The sequence below is a fragment of the Fusarium oxysporum genome, chromosome II (assembly GCF_013085055.1).
Source record: "Fusarium oxysporum Fo47 chromosome II, complete sequence".
Classification (NCBI taxonomy): domain Eukaryota; kingdom Fungi; phylum Ascomycota; class Sordariomycetes; order Hypocreales; family Nectriaceae; genus Fusarium; species Fusarium oxysporum.
In genome coordinates, this window is record NC_072841.1 from 432,733 (window position 1) to 448,239 (window position 15,507).

At 29.2% G+C, this 15,507-nt stretch overlaps 2 protein-coding genes across 2 annotated transcripts; both read right to left on the reverse strand.

Moving 5' to 3' along the window:
• Positions 1-10,673: 10,673 nt before the first annotated feature.
• FOBCDRAFT_268510 (uncharacterized protein) lies at positions 10,674-11,708 on the reverse strand (the record flags this gene model as incomplete). Its single annotated transcript, XM_054703153.2, has 5 exons — positions 10,674-10,804; positions 10,855-10,991; positions 11,115-11,322; positions 11,371-11,521; positions 11,571-11,708. 5 exons carry the CDS (start codon positions 11,706-11,708, stop codon positions 10,674-10,676), a joined length of 765 nt encoding a protein of 254 aa, XP_054559128.2.
• A 1,993-nt stretch (positions 11,709-13,701) lies between these two features.
• Positions 13,702-15,127, reverse strand: FOBCDRAFT_268511 (major facilitator superfamily domain-containing protein; the record flags this gene model as incomplete). The annotated part of the gene is made up of 3 exons (XM_054703154.1): positions 13,702-14,193; positions 14,258-14,831; positions 14,916-15,127. The coding sequence occupies 3 exons, from the start codon at positions 15,125-15,127 to the stop codon at positions 13,702-13,704; spliced, it is 1,278 nt and encodes a 425-aa protein (XP_054559129.1).
• Between the last annotated feature and the right edge of the window lie 380 nt (positions 15,128-15,507).

Genomic DNA, 15,507 nt, shown 5'->3' on the forward strand with positions numbered 1-15,507 from the left:
ATATACCCCACTTTTCCTAACCTATTACTAGAGACTCCTAAAATAATTACGCTTTAGACTATAATTATCTATAGAGGATTATAACCCTAACTACAATCCCTTTAATAGGATTATAACTATAACTATAATTACCTAAGAATTATCTTTAATATATAGATTATATTTATTTATATTTTTATAGATTCTAACTTACTAGCTATTAATAAAACTTCTTTATATTAATTAAGCCTAATATATATTAAATCTACTATTAAGAGATATAATACTTTAATAAGCTTAGATATATGCCTTATATAATCTGCTAATAATAAACCTAATATAGCTTAGTTTATTTATAGTTAGAAACTAATTATTATATATTAATAACTCTTATTTAGATTATATTATATAATACTAAGTAATATAAATATAATAGCTGCCTATATTAACCCTACCTAGTAATATATTATATCTTATATTACTTTAGCACCTATTAATAATAATTAGGATATAAATAATAACTCTAAGAGTAGTATTAACTCTAATATTACCTAGTTATATTAGTAGATAATTAATATAATTACTAAAATAAATAATCTTAGATAAGCTCTTACTAAAGTAATAAAATAATAGGCCTAATAGGTAATTAACTATTAAAATACTATTTAGGAGATATATAACCTTACTGCTATAGCTATAAGTAGAAAAGAAATAAGAGAAATTCTTAAACTTAATATACCTAAACTATTTAATAGAAATCTTGCTAAATTAGCTACCTTTCTTACCTAATACTAAGCCTATATAAGTTACTTTTTAAACTAGTTTATAAATAATAATAATAAGGTTATATATACTTTAAGGCGCCTTAAGGGTAATACTGCCTAATAGTTTTAACCTATATTAAAAGAAATAACTACTATACCTAAAGATAAACTACCCCTTAGAACCTTTTAAATTTATAATAATTATACTAATTTTAAAAAGGCTATATAATAAGTATTTAGGTTAGTTAATAAGAAAAGCTAAGTAAAAAGAAAAATTAAAATACTTTAATAAACTAAGTCTATATTAAAGTATAAAACTAAATTCCTTTAGTTAGCTATTAAACTAAGATAGAATTAAAAACCTCTTATATTACTCTTCTTTAATAGACTTAAAGAGATAATTTAAGTAGAACTCTATAAAGAAGTAAGACCTAAAATATTAGTTAATTATATAGGCAGAGCTATTAAGATTAATAATATATAATTCTAATAGAGAATTTATTATAATAGAAATAACTAAGGATAATAAAGAAATAAACCTTATTATAATACTAACTAAGGAAAGAAATAATAAAATAATACTTTATATAATATTAATATAAGACTAATAGCTATTAGAATAACTAAATAAGATAAATCTAATATTATATATTATAATTATAGTAAGAAGGGATATTATAAATAAGAACATAAGAATCTTATTAAAATTAACTAAAAATATAAGCTAGTCCCTAAAGGTAAGAAAATTAATATAATTAAGAGAAATAATAAACCTTAGATAGTAATTAAAACTATTAATATAATAAGAAAAGAGGGATATAATATAATATAAATATTATATATTAATAATTTTAATTTATTTCTTATTATATATAACTTATTCCTTAGTAAGGAAAAAACCCTTAAAAAATACTATCCTAGGCTAGAACTAGAATAATAACTTATTCTAGGGCATATAGCCCTAACTATAAAAGTTCTTTACTTATAAAGTAAAAAAGAAAAAAAAAGAAAAAAGAAATAACTAAGAATAAAAAAAACAGTAATAAGCTAAAAAGAATAAGATAATTAAACTAAAATAAATACTAATACCTAAAACAGGAATATAACACCTTACTAAAAGAAAAACTATTTTTATAATTAAAAAGGGAAAAAAAGTTATCCCTAACCTAGAGAATAAACCTAGTATTAAAGAAGTTAATTAAGAAATTAATAATATCCCTATTAAAATCATATAATAATTAAACTAATATATTAATAACCTAAACTACTTAAAATCTTATAAAGTCTAAAGAGAATCTAATACTAAGAAACTCTAAAATAAAGAGGAAAAAATAATTTAAAATACTCCTATTATATTATAATATAATAAATTTAATTAATACTTCTAAACTAATAAAAATCAGAAATATATAGAACTTACTAGAAAATAAGCTATTATAAAATAAGATAATAATATTTATATCTAAGCTTATATAAAGGAAGTAATAAAGGACTTTATAACTCTAAAAGAATATATATAAGCTAAAAAGAACCTAAGAAGATACCCTAATTACTTAAATTATAAATAAATATTATAAATATTATATATATAATATTACTACTTATAATACTAATAAGATAAGATAATAAATAATTACTTCTTAGTATAAATACTAAAATATTAGAAATAAAGACCTTACCTAGTTATTAATATAGTTAAATACTAGGTTATAAAGAGATATAAAGGATCTTAAATAGTAAAACTAAAAGCTTATACTAAGATATAAGAATAAGCCTTAATATATATTTAGAACTCTTAATATATAGCTTAATAAAAATAAAAAGTATAATAAGAGATTAAGATTACTAAAAATAAAGCACTTAACTAAGAACTTAGGTAAATTAACTAAGATATTACCTAATAAGAAAAAGAAATATCCTAAGATAAGTAAAATATCTTTTAATAGTTAGAAAAATAATAACTATAAGATTAATTAATATAAACTAAAAAGGAAAAAAAAAAACCCCTTATTAAAGAAGAAAAAGCAGATATTATCTTAAATTATAAAGTAGGAAAAATAGAAACTACTTATTAATAAAAACTAACTACCTAAAATAAATATCTTAATAATATTAACTATACTAAAAGTAAATATAATATAGACTATCTATAAGGAAAAGGCATATATTATTTATAATAAAGTAATAAATAGGTAAGAAATTAAAGGCTAAATTACCTAAGAAAGCTCTAAGAATAGTAATAAAAAAAAGCTAATAAATCTGCCTAGAATTAAAAGTTAGGATTAAGGGAAAATAGCTAAATGCATTAATAGATAGCAGAGTAGTTATAAATATTATTTCCCTTAGTATAATTAATAATCTAAGACTACTATAAAGAGATAAGAAAGAACCTTATATAGTAAAAAGTAGAAAAAAAGAATTTTTTAAATATAAATAAGGAAAAATTACCTAAGAGATTAATTACCTTAAGATATTTATAAATAAATAAAACTAAGGAATTAACTTTAATATTATCTATATATAAGACTATAACCTAGTCTTAGGTTATTTATAGTTATATTACTATAACCCTGCCTTTAACTAAAGAACTAGCCAGGTTAACTATAAAATTAACCCTTTAGATAATAAATTAAATAATTTAGGCTATAATATAAGATCTTAAACTTTAACTAATAAAAGTAATAAAGATAGGTATAATAAAAGATTACTTACTTTAAAAGGAATATAATATAAATATAATAAAGGCAGAAGAAAATATATTAAATAAATAATTATAACTCTTAAAGGATAATTTAAATAACTAGATTAAGATATTAAGTAAATAAAATAGATTACTATAAAGGAATTTAATAAATAACTTAAGAATATATTACTAAAGTATTATATTTATAAGAAATTATTTTAAGAGGAATTAAATATAAAGTTACCTTAATATATAAATTATAATATTAAAATTATATTAAAAGATAAAAAAAACCTAAAATTCTTCTTTATTTATAATTTATCTTAAGATAAGCTAAAAATACTTAGAGAATAAATAAATAATTTATTATATAAAGGATATATTAAACCCTTAAAATCCTTAGTAGGATATATAATTATATTTATATTAAAACCTAACTTAAATAAATTATAACTTATAATAGATTACTAATAACTTAATAAGATTATAAAGAAAGATAAAATACTATTACTACTTATTACTAAACTTAAGAATTACTTATTTAATAAAAAATAATTTATAGCCCTTAATCTTAAATCTACTTATAATTTTATTTAAATTAAAGAAGGTAATAAATAAAAAATAGCCTTTTAAATAAAATATAAATTATTTAAATACTTAGTTATACCCTTTAGATTAATTAATATATTTATAGTATTCTAATATATAATTATAAATATACTTTAAGAGTACCTTAATATCTTTATAGTCTATTACTTAGATAATATTCTTATCTTCTCTAATATAAAAAAAAATATATATAAAATATATTTATAAGGTTTTAAAAGTATTATAAGATATTAATATACTTATTAAACCTACTAAAAGTTATTTTTATTAGTTTAAAGTAACCTACTTAAGATATAAAATCTCTTATAATAAAATTAAGATAAATAAATAAAAGATTATAATAATTACTAAATAGAAACTATTAATATTAGTAAAAGAAACCTAATTCTTCTTAGGATTTATTAATTACTACTAATAATTTATTAAAAACTTTAGTAAAATTATTATTCCTCTTATTAAAATTATTAAGAAAGATAAAAAGTTTTAATAAAATAATAAAATATAAAAAGCTTTTAAAAAGCTTAAAATAGTAATTATTAGTAAACCTATTTTAATTATATTTAACTTAAATTAATAAGTTAAATTTAAAACTAATACTTCTAACTTTACCTTAAGAGGATAAATAAGATAATAAAATAATAATAATATATTATATCTTATTACTTTTTATTCTTATGAAATATATAAAATAGAACTTAATTACCTTATTTATAATAAAGAATTCCTAGTTATTATTAATTGCTTTAAGGAATTTAGATATTACCTTAGAGGAAGTAAATACCTAGTAAAAGTATTTACTAATTATAAGAATATAGCTTATTTTATAATAATATAAGAGCTAAACTAATAATAATTATATTATATTAAATACCTACATAAATTTAACTTTATTATAATATATTATAAAGGCATAAATAATAGATATATAAATATTATTAGCTAATAACCTAATTTTAATATAAGAATTATTAAAACTAAAGAATAACTTTTAGAAACTAATTCTAAAGGGAAATACTAGTTTACTTAATTAGTTAAAATAATTATAAAACTAATAAAAAACTATAAGAAATATAATTTTATTAAGACTATTTATAGAATATAAAAAAGTAATAAATTTTAATAATAAATAAACTCTAATACTAAATTATATAATTTATAAAAACTAAGATTTAACTATAAAAAAAAGAAAATATAATAACTTTAATAAGTACTAAATAAATTTAAAAAATAATTAATATAAGAAATTTATAAATATCCCTTATATAGCTATTTAGATATTATAAAAATACTAAAAAAAATATAAGAAAAATATAAAATAAAAAAAATAAAAAAAGTAATAAAAAAGGTTATTTAATAATATAATATCTATTTATAAATAAAAGCTTAGAGATATAAACCTTATAAATAATTATAACTACTCCTAGTAATATAATAACCTTAGGACTTAATTATAATAGACTTTATTATAAAGTTACCCTTATTAGAAAAACCCTTAACTAGAATCTTTTATAATAGTATTATAATTATAATTAATAGACTTATAAAATTCTCCTACTACCTACCCTATAGAGAATTAATAAATATAAAAGAACTTTCTTATATTTTTTACTAATATATTATTAATATATATAGATTACTTATAAAAATCCTTTTAGATAGAAGACCTATATTTATAATAATATTTTAGTAATTACTTATAGTATAACTTAAATTAAATTACTAACTTATAATAGTATTTTAACTATAAGTTAATAAATAAACTAAATAAATAAATTAAGTACTTAAATAATACCTATAGTATTAGTATTATATTAACTATAAATAAAATAATTAGGTTAAAAAACTACTAATAGCCTAACTTGCTTATAATACTATATATAATTAAAGTATAAAAATTATATTAATTTATACTAATTTTAGATTTACTTTAAATATATATTATAATATATAATAAGAAAAATTAATTAATTTAGCTATTATACTTAAGAGTAATAACCTTAAAAACCTATATAAAGAAATAAAAATAAAACTAGAATTTATTAAAAAATATATAAAAAACTACTATAACCTAAAATAGTTAAAGGGACTAACCTTTTTAGAAGGAGATATAATCTACCTAGCTATAAAAAATATTAAAATAAACTAATTAACTTATAAATTAGATTATAAATTTATTAGACCTTATAAGGTATTATAAAAAATCTTAGAAAATAACTATAAACTAGACTTATTACTAAAAGTTAGGCTTTATTTAGTCTTTTATGTTTTATTACTTGAATTAGCAGTAAATATAATATAAGTTAAAACAGGTAATAAACTATAAGAAATTTCAGGACTAGAAGTCTATAAAGCAGAGGCAATTAGGAAGACTTATATAATAAATAGTTAAAGGGAATATCTTATAAAATAGAAAAACTACCTAGAAAATAAAAATATATAAGAACCCCTAAAATACCTTACTAATACCTAGTAACTCCTAAAGAATTTTTACTAACCTTAGAACTCCTTAAAGGCCTAATATTATTAAACTCCTTATTAAGACCTAGGGATGCCTAATTAATATTATTAGAAATGCCTAATAATTAAAGATTATTAATTACCTACTCCTTATAAGACTGCAAAGCAGGAAGAATATTATCCTCCTTATTAAGCTCTTATATTCCTTACTTAAATAGCTTAGTATCTTATTTTTTTACCCTCTTCTTAATCTTATAAATCTATTGCAAATAACTCACTGCCTTAGCCAAGGAAGACTATAACTTTATAAGCTCCTTATAAAGAATTAATACCTTATTATTAGCCTCTTCTTCCTAAGCCTCTAACTTCTCTTGCTAATCTATTAAATAATTTACTATTAAAAGTTAATATATATTAAAAAGAAGAATAAAGTGCTTATATAAGTAAATATAATATAGATACTATTATAAGAACGGCCTTAATAAATACACTTAAGATAATAGCTAGACTTTTTAATATTATTAAAATAATACTTTTTTTTATTTTTAAAATAATAAGTATATAGTATTATAGCAAGAAGGCTATTTTTAGCTGTAAAATAATAAAGTAAAGTATAATCCTTAGTTATATCCCTTCTCTTAGGAACCTTATTACTAGACTTAAATAAGTTTTTAATTACCTCTTATAGGATAATTAGTTTTTTAGATTTCTTAGATAAATATTTTATTATATAATTTAATATTATATTAATATCCTAAGAAAATTAATATAAGTTTAAGTTATAACCTACTAAGATAAGATTAGCCTAATAAGTAATATATAGGTCTTAGGGATAAGACCTAACAGAGGGGAGATATTATATTATAACCCCGCGGTTATATTATATATACCTTATTTTTTCTAACCTATTACTAGAGACTCCTAAAATAATTATGCTTTAGATTATAATTATCTACAGAGGATTATAACCCTAACTGTAATCCCTTTAGTAAGATTATAACTATAATTATAATTACCTAAGAATTATCTTTAGTATATAAATTATATTTATTTATATTTTTATAGATTCTAACTTATTAGCTATTAATAAAACTTCTTTATATTAATTAAGCCTAATATATATTAAATCTACTATTAAGAAATATAATACTTTAATAAGCTTAGTTATATGCCCTATGTAATCTGCTAATAATAAACCTAGTATGGCTTAGTTTATTTATAGTTAGAAACTAATTATTATAAGATAGTTAAAGTCTTATAGTAGGTTTAAATACTATTAAGATATAAGATATAAAAATAGAATTATATTTATAAATACTAGAGGGCTATAATAAATCTATAAGCTTAGTAGCTTCCTCTCTAGATAGTTAGTATTTTATATTAGGATCTTCTAATTAGATAATTAAGATCTAGAGTTTAAAAATAGGAAAATATTTAAAGAATCTTAAGGAATACTTTAGCAGGGTTTACTTAGTAGCCTTCTTACTAAATAATTAATATCTTATATTAGGATTAACTAATAGTATGGTTAAAATCTAGGATATAAAATTATTCTTATATTTATAGATGCTATAAGCTTATAATAAAAAAGTAATATTAATAGCCTTCTTGCCAGAGAGTAAGCGCCTTATGGCAGTCTTAGTATTTAATAGGATTAAAATCTAAGATGCGGCGACAGGCTTTAGTCTGCTAGTACTAGAAATCTCTGCGCGTTTTAGGATTATAATAGCTTTCTTAGCAAATAGTAAATATCTTACTTTAGGTAAGACTAAGTCTATAATAAAACTCTTTAATATAAAAACTAATATAATTATATAAACTCTAACGGGCTTTAGAGGTCTAATAATATTTATAACCTTTATAGCTAATAGCTAGTATTTTATATTAGGCTTAGAGGATAGTTTAGTTAAGATTTAGGCTATATTAATTAATATATACCTACTAATAATTAAAGATTATAATAAGCCTATAAGCTTTATTACTATTTTAGTAAATAGCTTATAAGTTATATTAGAATTAATTAATATTACTATTAAGATCTAAGATATAAAAATAAAAAAATACCTATAAATACTTAAAGGCTATTATAAGGTAATAAACTTTATAATCTTTTTTATAAATAATAAATACTTAGTATTATACTTAGATAATTAAATAATTAAGGTCTAGGATATTATAATTAGTATATATTTTTATATACTTATAAATAATAGGAGGTATATTTAATAGCCTTCTTAGTAAATAATTATTATTATATATTAGGTTTAAGTAGAAATATAACTAAGATCTAAGATATAATAACAGGTAAGTACTTATATATATTTAAGTATAATAATAAAGTGGCCTTAATAGCCCTCTTAGCTAATAGTTAGTATCTTATAACCGGCTTAGATAATAAGATAATTAGGATTTAAAAGATTAGAGAGGATAACTTTAAAATACTATAGGATATAACTAGCTAATATTATTAATACCCTTCTTAGGTAAATTCTTAGTATCTTATATTAGGCTTATATAATAAAGAGGTTAGGATTTAGAATTTAAAACTATTTGTATATTTATATATAATTAATATTAATATAAGCCATTATTACCTATCTTTTAATTTATAAATACATTCTTAGCTTTATATTAATATTAATATATTAGATTTAAACCCCTATTTATATAAATAGTATACTAATATTTAGCTAATTTATTAAGTCTATTATATACTATATCCTATAACCTATTTAACCCTCCTTATACTATTAATACTAATAATCTTTAACTTTAAGTAATTAAACTTATATAAAACTTAATATATTTTCTTCCTATAAAACCCTATACTTACCCCTCTTTTATTTATATTATATTATTAAGGTTTAGTCTTCTTTAATACCTTCTTAGCTTACTATTAGATAGCCTTAAGCTACTTATTATATAAGCTGCCATAAAGGGCCTTAATAAATTCCCTTTCCTTCTAGCTTAGATTTACCCCTCTAAGTAACTTCCCTTTTAGCTTATAAAGCAGCTCTATTTTATAATTAAGAAGGCCTTTATTAATTAGCTAATAATAAGGCTATAAAAGTAAGAAAATCTTATAATTAAAGATTATTAATTTAATATAACTAATATTATCTTTTTTTCCTTAATTTATTTTAATTTCTATTATTATATTATAAAGCCTATTATTTTCTTTTATTTTTATAAGTTAGCCTTAAAAGGTATATCTAGGTATTTTTAAAGTCTAATATAATTTAAATATTTATTACCCCTTAGTAGGCAAAGCTTTATTAAGTTAATATTATTATAGTTAGCTGCCTTAATTACAGCCTAAACCTAGCTGTATATAACCCAGCTAGAGAGCCTTACTTACTTTTCAGCTGGCCCTAATCTTCTTCCTGCAACCCACTTCAAAGGATACCACGCTTAAATCATCCACAGTAAGTAATCTGGTCCAAATACCTTCTAATTATAACCGCTAACAGCATTATAGCTGCCCTATCGCGATACTCCGAAGAAGCCTGCGGCCAGCTAGGCACCAACTGCAATCGCACGTGGCGGGCTGGCAGGGCGATGAAATCCCGCCGCCGCGTGCGACTTGGAGTAGCCTGGATTCTGTGCATGGCCTCGCGTCGCGGCTAGAGTAGGGACAAAGTGTTGAAGCTCTCGCTAGCTGTTAAATGATGGTAGCTAGTTGTTCTTTGCTCCGAGCCATACCGGCAATTAATGTAAGAGCCCCTTGCCACTATTGGCAACACGTGTCACCAAACCGAAAGAGCTCAAGCAACACGAGCCGCTTTCCCCAATGCCTTCCATTCCTCGATGTTGAACGTGGGCGTGGGTGCCGATGGACCGAATGACAAGCGGCGCTCGGGTATAAGAGGGTTATTAGCAGGTAAAGCCATGTCTGCAACCAAGAAGGAGCGGCAAAGTTGCCGTCGATAGGAATCGTTAGTAGCCTTCACAGAACTCTGACGCCCAAATTCCTTCGCTAACCCAGGAGCATCGTCAATTGCCTTCTGGGGGTCATCTCTCCTCTGAATCAGGAACTCTTGGATGTGTGCTGGCGATATTCCTCTCTCTGGTAATGACTCCGCGAACCTCTCTGCTAGTCGATGGACATCGGGAACCTGCGCGAACATGTTTTAGAATAGCGCCTCCATTGAATCGCGCGTTGCATTATCGAACAGAATGAGTCAATCAGCGCGGCCAGGTCGTTTCAGTGCCTCAGCGACATTATCTATATGGTTCTTCGTCATAATAAGGAGGCGACCTTCTTGACCGTGTGGGCCGTCAATCGCGCTGAGAACACTAGAAAGTGATAGCCCTTCCGGATGTTAGAAAAGAGATAAGTGAGATAGGTAAAATGCCAAGTACCTTGGTTGGTGTCGTTAGAATTCTGTTGTAGCCCAGCTAAGTCTACATCCTCGAGAAGAACAAGACACTGGCTCGGCAAAGCGCCTCTCGACAACAAGAAGGCAAACGCCTCTTCCCCGATATTGGAATCGTTTAGGCTGACCGAATAGATAGGGAGACCGAATTAGTTCGCTAGGGCGGTGGCCAAGCTCGTCTTGCCCGTGCCTGGCGGCCCATATAACAGATACCCTCGCCGGTAAGGTATACCCATTTCATCGTACCATGACCTAGATGAGAGGTAGCTCCTGGCATCGTCGAGAATAGATTTCTTCTTGGCTTCCTCGAGGACAACTGTGCTAATATCGCGTTTCGGTTTCAGGCCAAAGTATCGCCATTCTCCGTCGTTATTGGGATGGAATAACATGGTTTCCCCTTGCCTTCTTTCATAGTTCTCCCTTCTGATATCCCATAGTAATCTTTCAAATAGCTCTATCCTACTATTAGCACAAAGGCGGCTTTAAATCAGTGTTGGCTTACTGTGCATTCTGCAATTAGCAATGATCTCGAGTCGCTCATTATTACGCGGTAGGCTTTGGCCTTGCGGTGCGGGCAATGACTTTCGACTGAAGACGAACTTTGTTCCTTCATACAAAATGGACGACGTTCCTGCTGGAACAAATTGGGGGGACTGTGTGCGTTTAGCCTCGCCTTATTTACTGTTGAAATGCTGGACTCACCGCCAGTGCTTGTAGCTTTGCAATGTCCAAGCTCGATTCTGTCGCAGCTACTTCTTGTGATTGTACTTTATAATTATGAGCTGCGTACTCTACGTTGGCTGATGCTCGAGCCTTGAGGGACGATGTATTAAATTCCATATAGTGCTCGATAACTTCACTATTAAAGCAATCTGGTACACAGCCGCAGCTAATAGGGTTAAATGGCCGACCTTGGTTATCGGTAACGGATATGATGCTAGCCAGGAAGATTCCTACCACTCATTTGTCATACTAGCTTTAGCCTATAGCTACAATGCTATAACCTATAAAGGGCCAGGGCAGCCTATAGTTCGCTGTAATAATAATATTAGTTTTATCCCTAATTAGGAGAAGGTTCTTATACCAGTTATTAATAAGTTAATAAATCGCAAAGGCTGCTTTATTAATAAAGACTGGCTAGTCCTTATTAGAGTTTTAATAGGTAGGTCTCTAGCTGCTTATACTACTGCGTTTAAGCCTTAGATTAAGGCTCTTATTCTTAATAGCAGTATATAAGCAGTCTATAAGGGATATGCCGGTTAGCTAACCTTAGACCTAAAGGAACTTCTTACTATAGGTAAGTAAGAGGAATTTAATAAGGCTGCCTTGCCGCTATTAGATAGCCTATAGGTGCCTATAGCTATATACTAGGGTCTAGGATATAGACTGTAGTGCTTTAAATAGCATTCCCTATACCTATAGCTCGAATTGCTTAAGGAGTACACTCTCAAGGATATTATTAAGAAGATTAACATATCTGTCCTTATTATCGATTCTAAGTTTAAGGGGTTCTTCACTGGCTAGCCAGAGGTTATTAAGGATGCACTTAGTAGTAAGGTAACTTATAAGTTCTTTAATAGAATAGCTAGATATTATATCTAAGTTAAAGCTAGGTAGGAGTGGAATAGGTACTAGTTTGCCTGGCTAAATAAGACACTAGGGTGAGCAGGGTTAGCTTTAATATGTTATGACCCGGCCTGGCTTTTTATAAAGCTTAATAATAAGGGCGCAAGCCTATTAGCAGTAAAGATGGCTAACTATAATATTAATTAATATTAGTTATAGACTACCCTTAAGTAAACAATGGATTATAGTAGAGTTTATTAAAATACTTAATCTAAAATAAGTAAATTATAGAAAATAGTAGGGTTAAAGGGTTAGGTATTATAACAGTCAGGTCTAACTACAGTGTAGGTAGATGCAGTTATGCGTGTCGCAAGTTGTTCAGGGCGTTACTTAAGCAATAATGTAAGTCACGATCTGGTATAGCGCCTGGGAACTGGTGCAAACGGTTGCGGTGATCTTATGATATTAATAGCTGAGGAGCTGGAAAGTAGAACTACGTAGAGAGGATTTTGAGGGGGTATATATACATGATAGTCCTTTGTGCCTTTGTCCTGGATCACGGTGGCTCACCGTGATCCCAGCGCGATCCAAACCCCTGGCTCACCTGAGGCTCGCTGCGATCCCCGAGCGATCCTCGCACCGTTGGTCAGTCTTCCGGGATTCTCCCGTACACGTGACCAGGGCCGCCTTGCCCGTGGCCAAGCGTGTGTCAGGTCGTGACATCTACGCCTATTGGCAGATATGATCCGCCAAGGAACAGCTCCTCGATCAGACCTTCTTGGCGCCGCTCATCTAATAGGCCTAGAAAAGCCGAATAAGGATATAAGGCCTATAGCTATAGGAGACCTTATTTATAGAGTTACTACTAAAGCTATCGAATAATCAATCCATTTAATAACTCTGTGCTTTCCTCTGTCTGACTACACAGAACTCTTGACCTCCACATACGCAACGTGTCTTGGGTAGCTCGTTGTAACACTAGTGTGCAGTGGATGCAACACCATACCTGCGGCAAATACTAGGGTACCTACTACGAAGCAGTGACCCAAGCAACGTGGGCAACCTCTCATCGAGCCCAAAAATTCCATCTATACTACGATTAGTGTCCGATATAGAGTTTAAAAAGCCAACGTCAAGTACTCTTTTATATAGCCAATATGTATACCCATGGTCTAGTTATGATTCGTCTAATCAGTCCTTAATCATCATTGCCATGCTGTCTCTCACCCAGCTTCTCACTAGGCGCTTGCTCTTCCTTAACCTTCGTCTACTTTAACAATCTCCCAGCAACGACCAATCTCAATACAAGCATCACAACAGCAGTCAGCATCATGCCGCACGCGGCAATCAGCTGCACTCCTAGATACTGACCCGTGGCATCGAGGACAGCGCCAGAAATGGGCGGCCCGATGAGTCCTCCCAAGCCTTTAATCATTGAGACCATGCCCAGACGCGTTCCTAAGCGGCTCAGGTCGGGCGTAATTCCTGTCAATACAACGTTGGTGAGTGAGACGACGCCTCCTGAAAAGAAAACCCAAAGCACAACAAAGGCGACGTTGCCGGCGATGTTGACGACACTCAGCCAGTAGAATATGGACGCGCCGCCAAATGTCAGAACGACCACATAGGTATCCAGAGAGCCGAATTTATCAGCCACAAAAGATGACACAATTCGACCGACAATAGACGATGCATTCATGATTGTCAGCAGGTAGCCAAAGAGTGTCAGGCCTTGCATCCCATGGGCAAGGGCGTAGCCCTGTATGTACTAGCTCGGTACAAAAAAGGAAAAGTTGTCGAAAAAAATGGCGATGCAATAGGACATAGGTGAGCTCTTTGAAAGCCGAGAGGTCGATGAACCATCGCCACGAGAAACCCTTGACCTGCCACGCAGGCTTCTCCGGGTTGGGCCGCGGTTTGAGGGTGAAAAGTGCGAATAGACACATGGCCAGTGTGATAAAGCCGAGCACACGGATGGTCCAGCCGAAGCCCACCTTGGCCAATAGGTTCTGGAAGATGAGGGGATACACAGCCGCGCCGAGACCGCTGCCGATTGTGGCCGTGGCCATGGCTCGGGCCCTTCGCTTTCCAAAGTACAGTGGCACGATGGCCATGGACGGCATCGAAATGAAGCACATCCCGAGGCCGACGCAGATACCTTGGGCGAGGAGGATCTGCCAAAACTTGGTGCTGATGCTGGTCAGCATGAAGCCGCCGGTCTCGAAGGCCGCTCCGGCAATGATGAGGCTTCGGCAGTAACCCATGTCGTAGAGTGGTCCCGTTATCACCGCGACCGCCACGAAACAGAAAATCTGGACGGAGCCGACCCAGGAGATGACGGACGCCGACGTCCCGGCCAGAAGCTCCGTCTCGTAGTAGTTCTGGAACACGCCGTAGCTATTCAGAAGCCCTCGGCCACCATAATACATTAGAAGCCAGCCTCGTATTTTGAGAAATCATAGCCAAATCCCAAAAACGTACAGATGATTGAAATACAGAGCGAATGACCCGGCGACCTGTAACCAAGCCTGGACTCCGCCATCCGGGAAATCGCGGTGGCCGGCGACACCGCTTTCGGCTAGCGGCGCCGGAGCCGATTCATCAGGCGGTGCATCTGCCGCCTTGGCCGGCTGTGGTTGTAACCCAGACTCAAGGTCCTCAGGGCGCGAATCCCGCTTCTCCTGTAGGAACATGGCAAAGACGATGATGAGGCATGCTAAAGGGCCGGCAAGAAAAGGCAGGTCAGCAACAAATGAGCTTAAAAGAAAGGGCGCATTACTTCCAATCAGTATATTTAAGCTTAAGAACTAGAATCTACACAAGCCCCACACCCCCGAGGAGATACGCCTTTTTATAATCAGGCCTTCGGGATAATCCATCAGCTGGGTTAGTAATGCCGGGAATATGCTGCCACGTAAGTGGGAAATTTTATTAGATTAGAATAATAAAATAATTACTTATACTTAGGTAATACCTCGGCTAGTTATTAGTAAGCTAAGGGATATAAATATAGAACTTCCCCTTTTTCTAAAAGAGGGGATAAAAAGGAAAATATATAAATTAACTTTCTAAT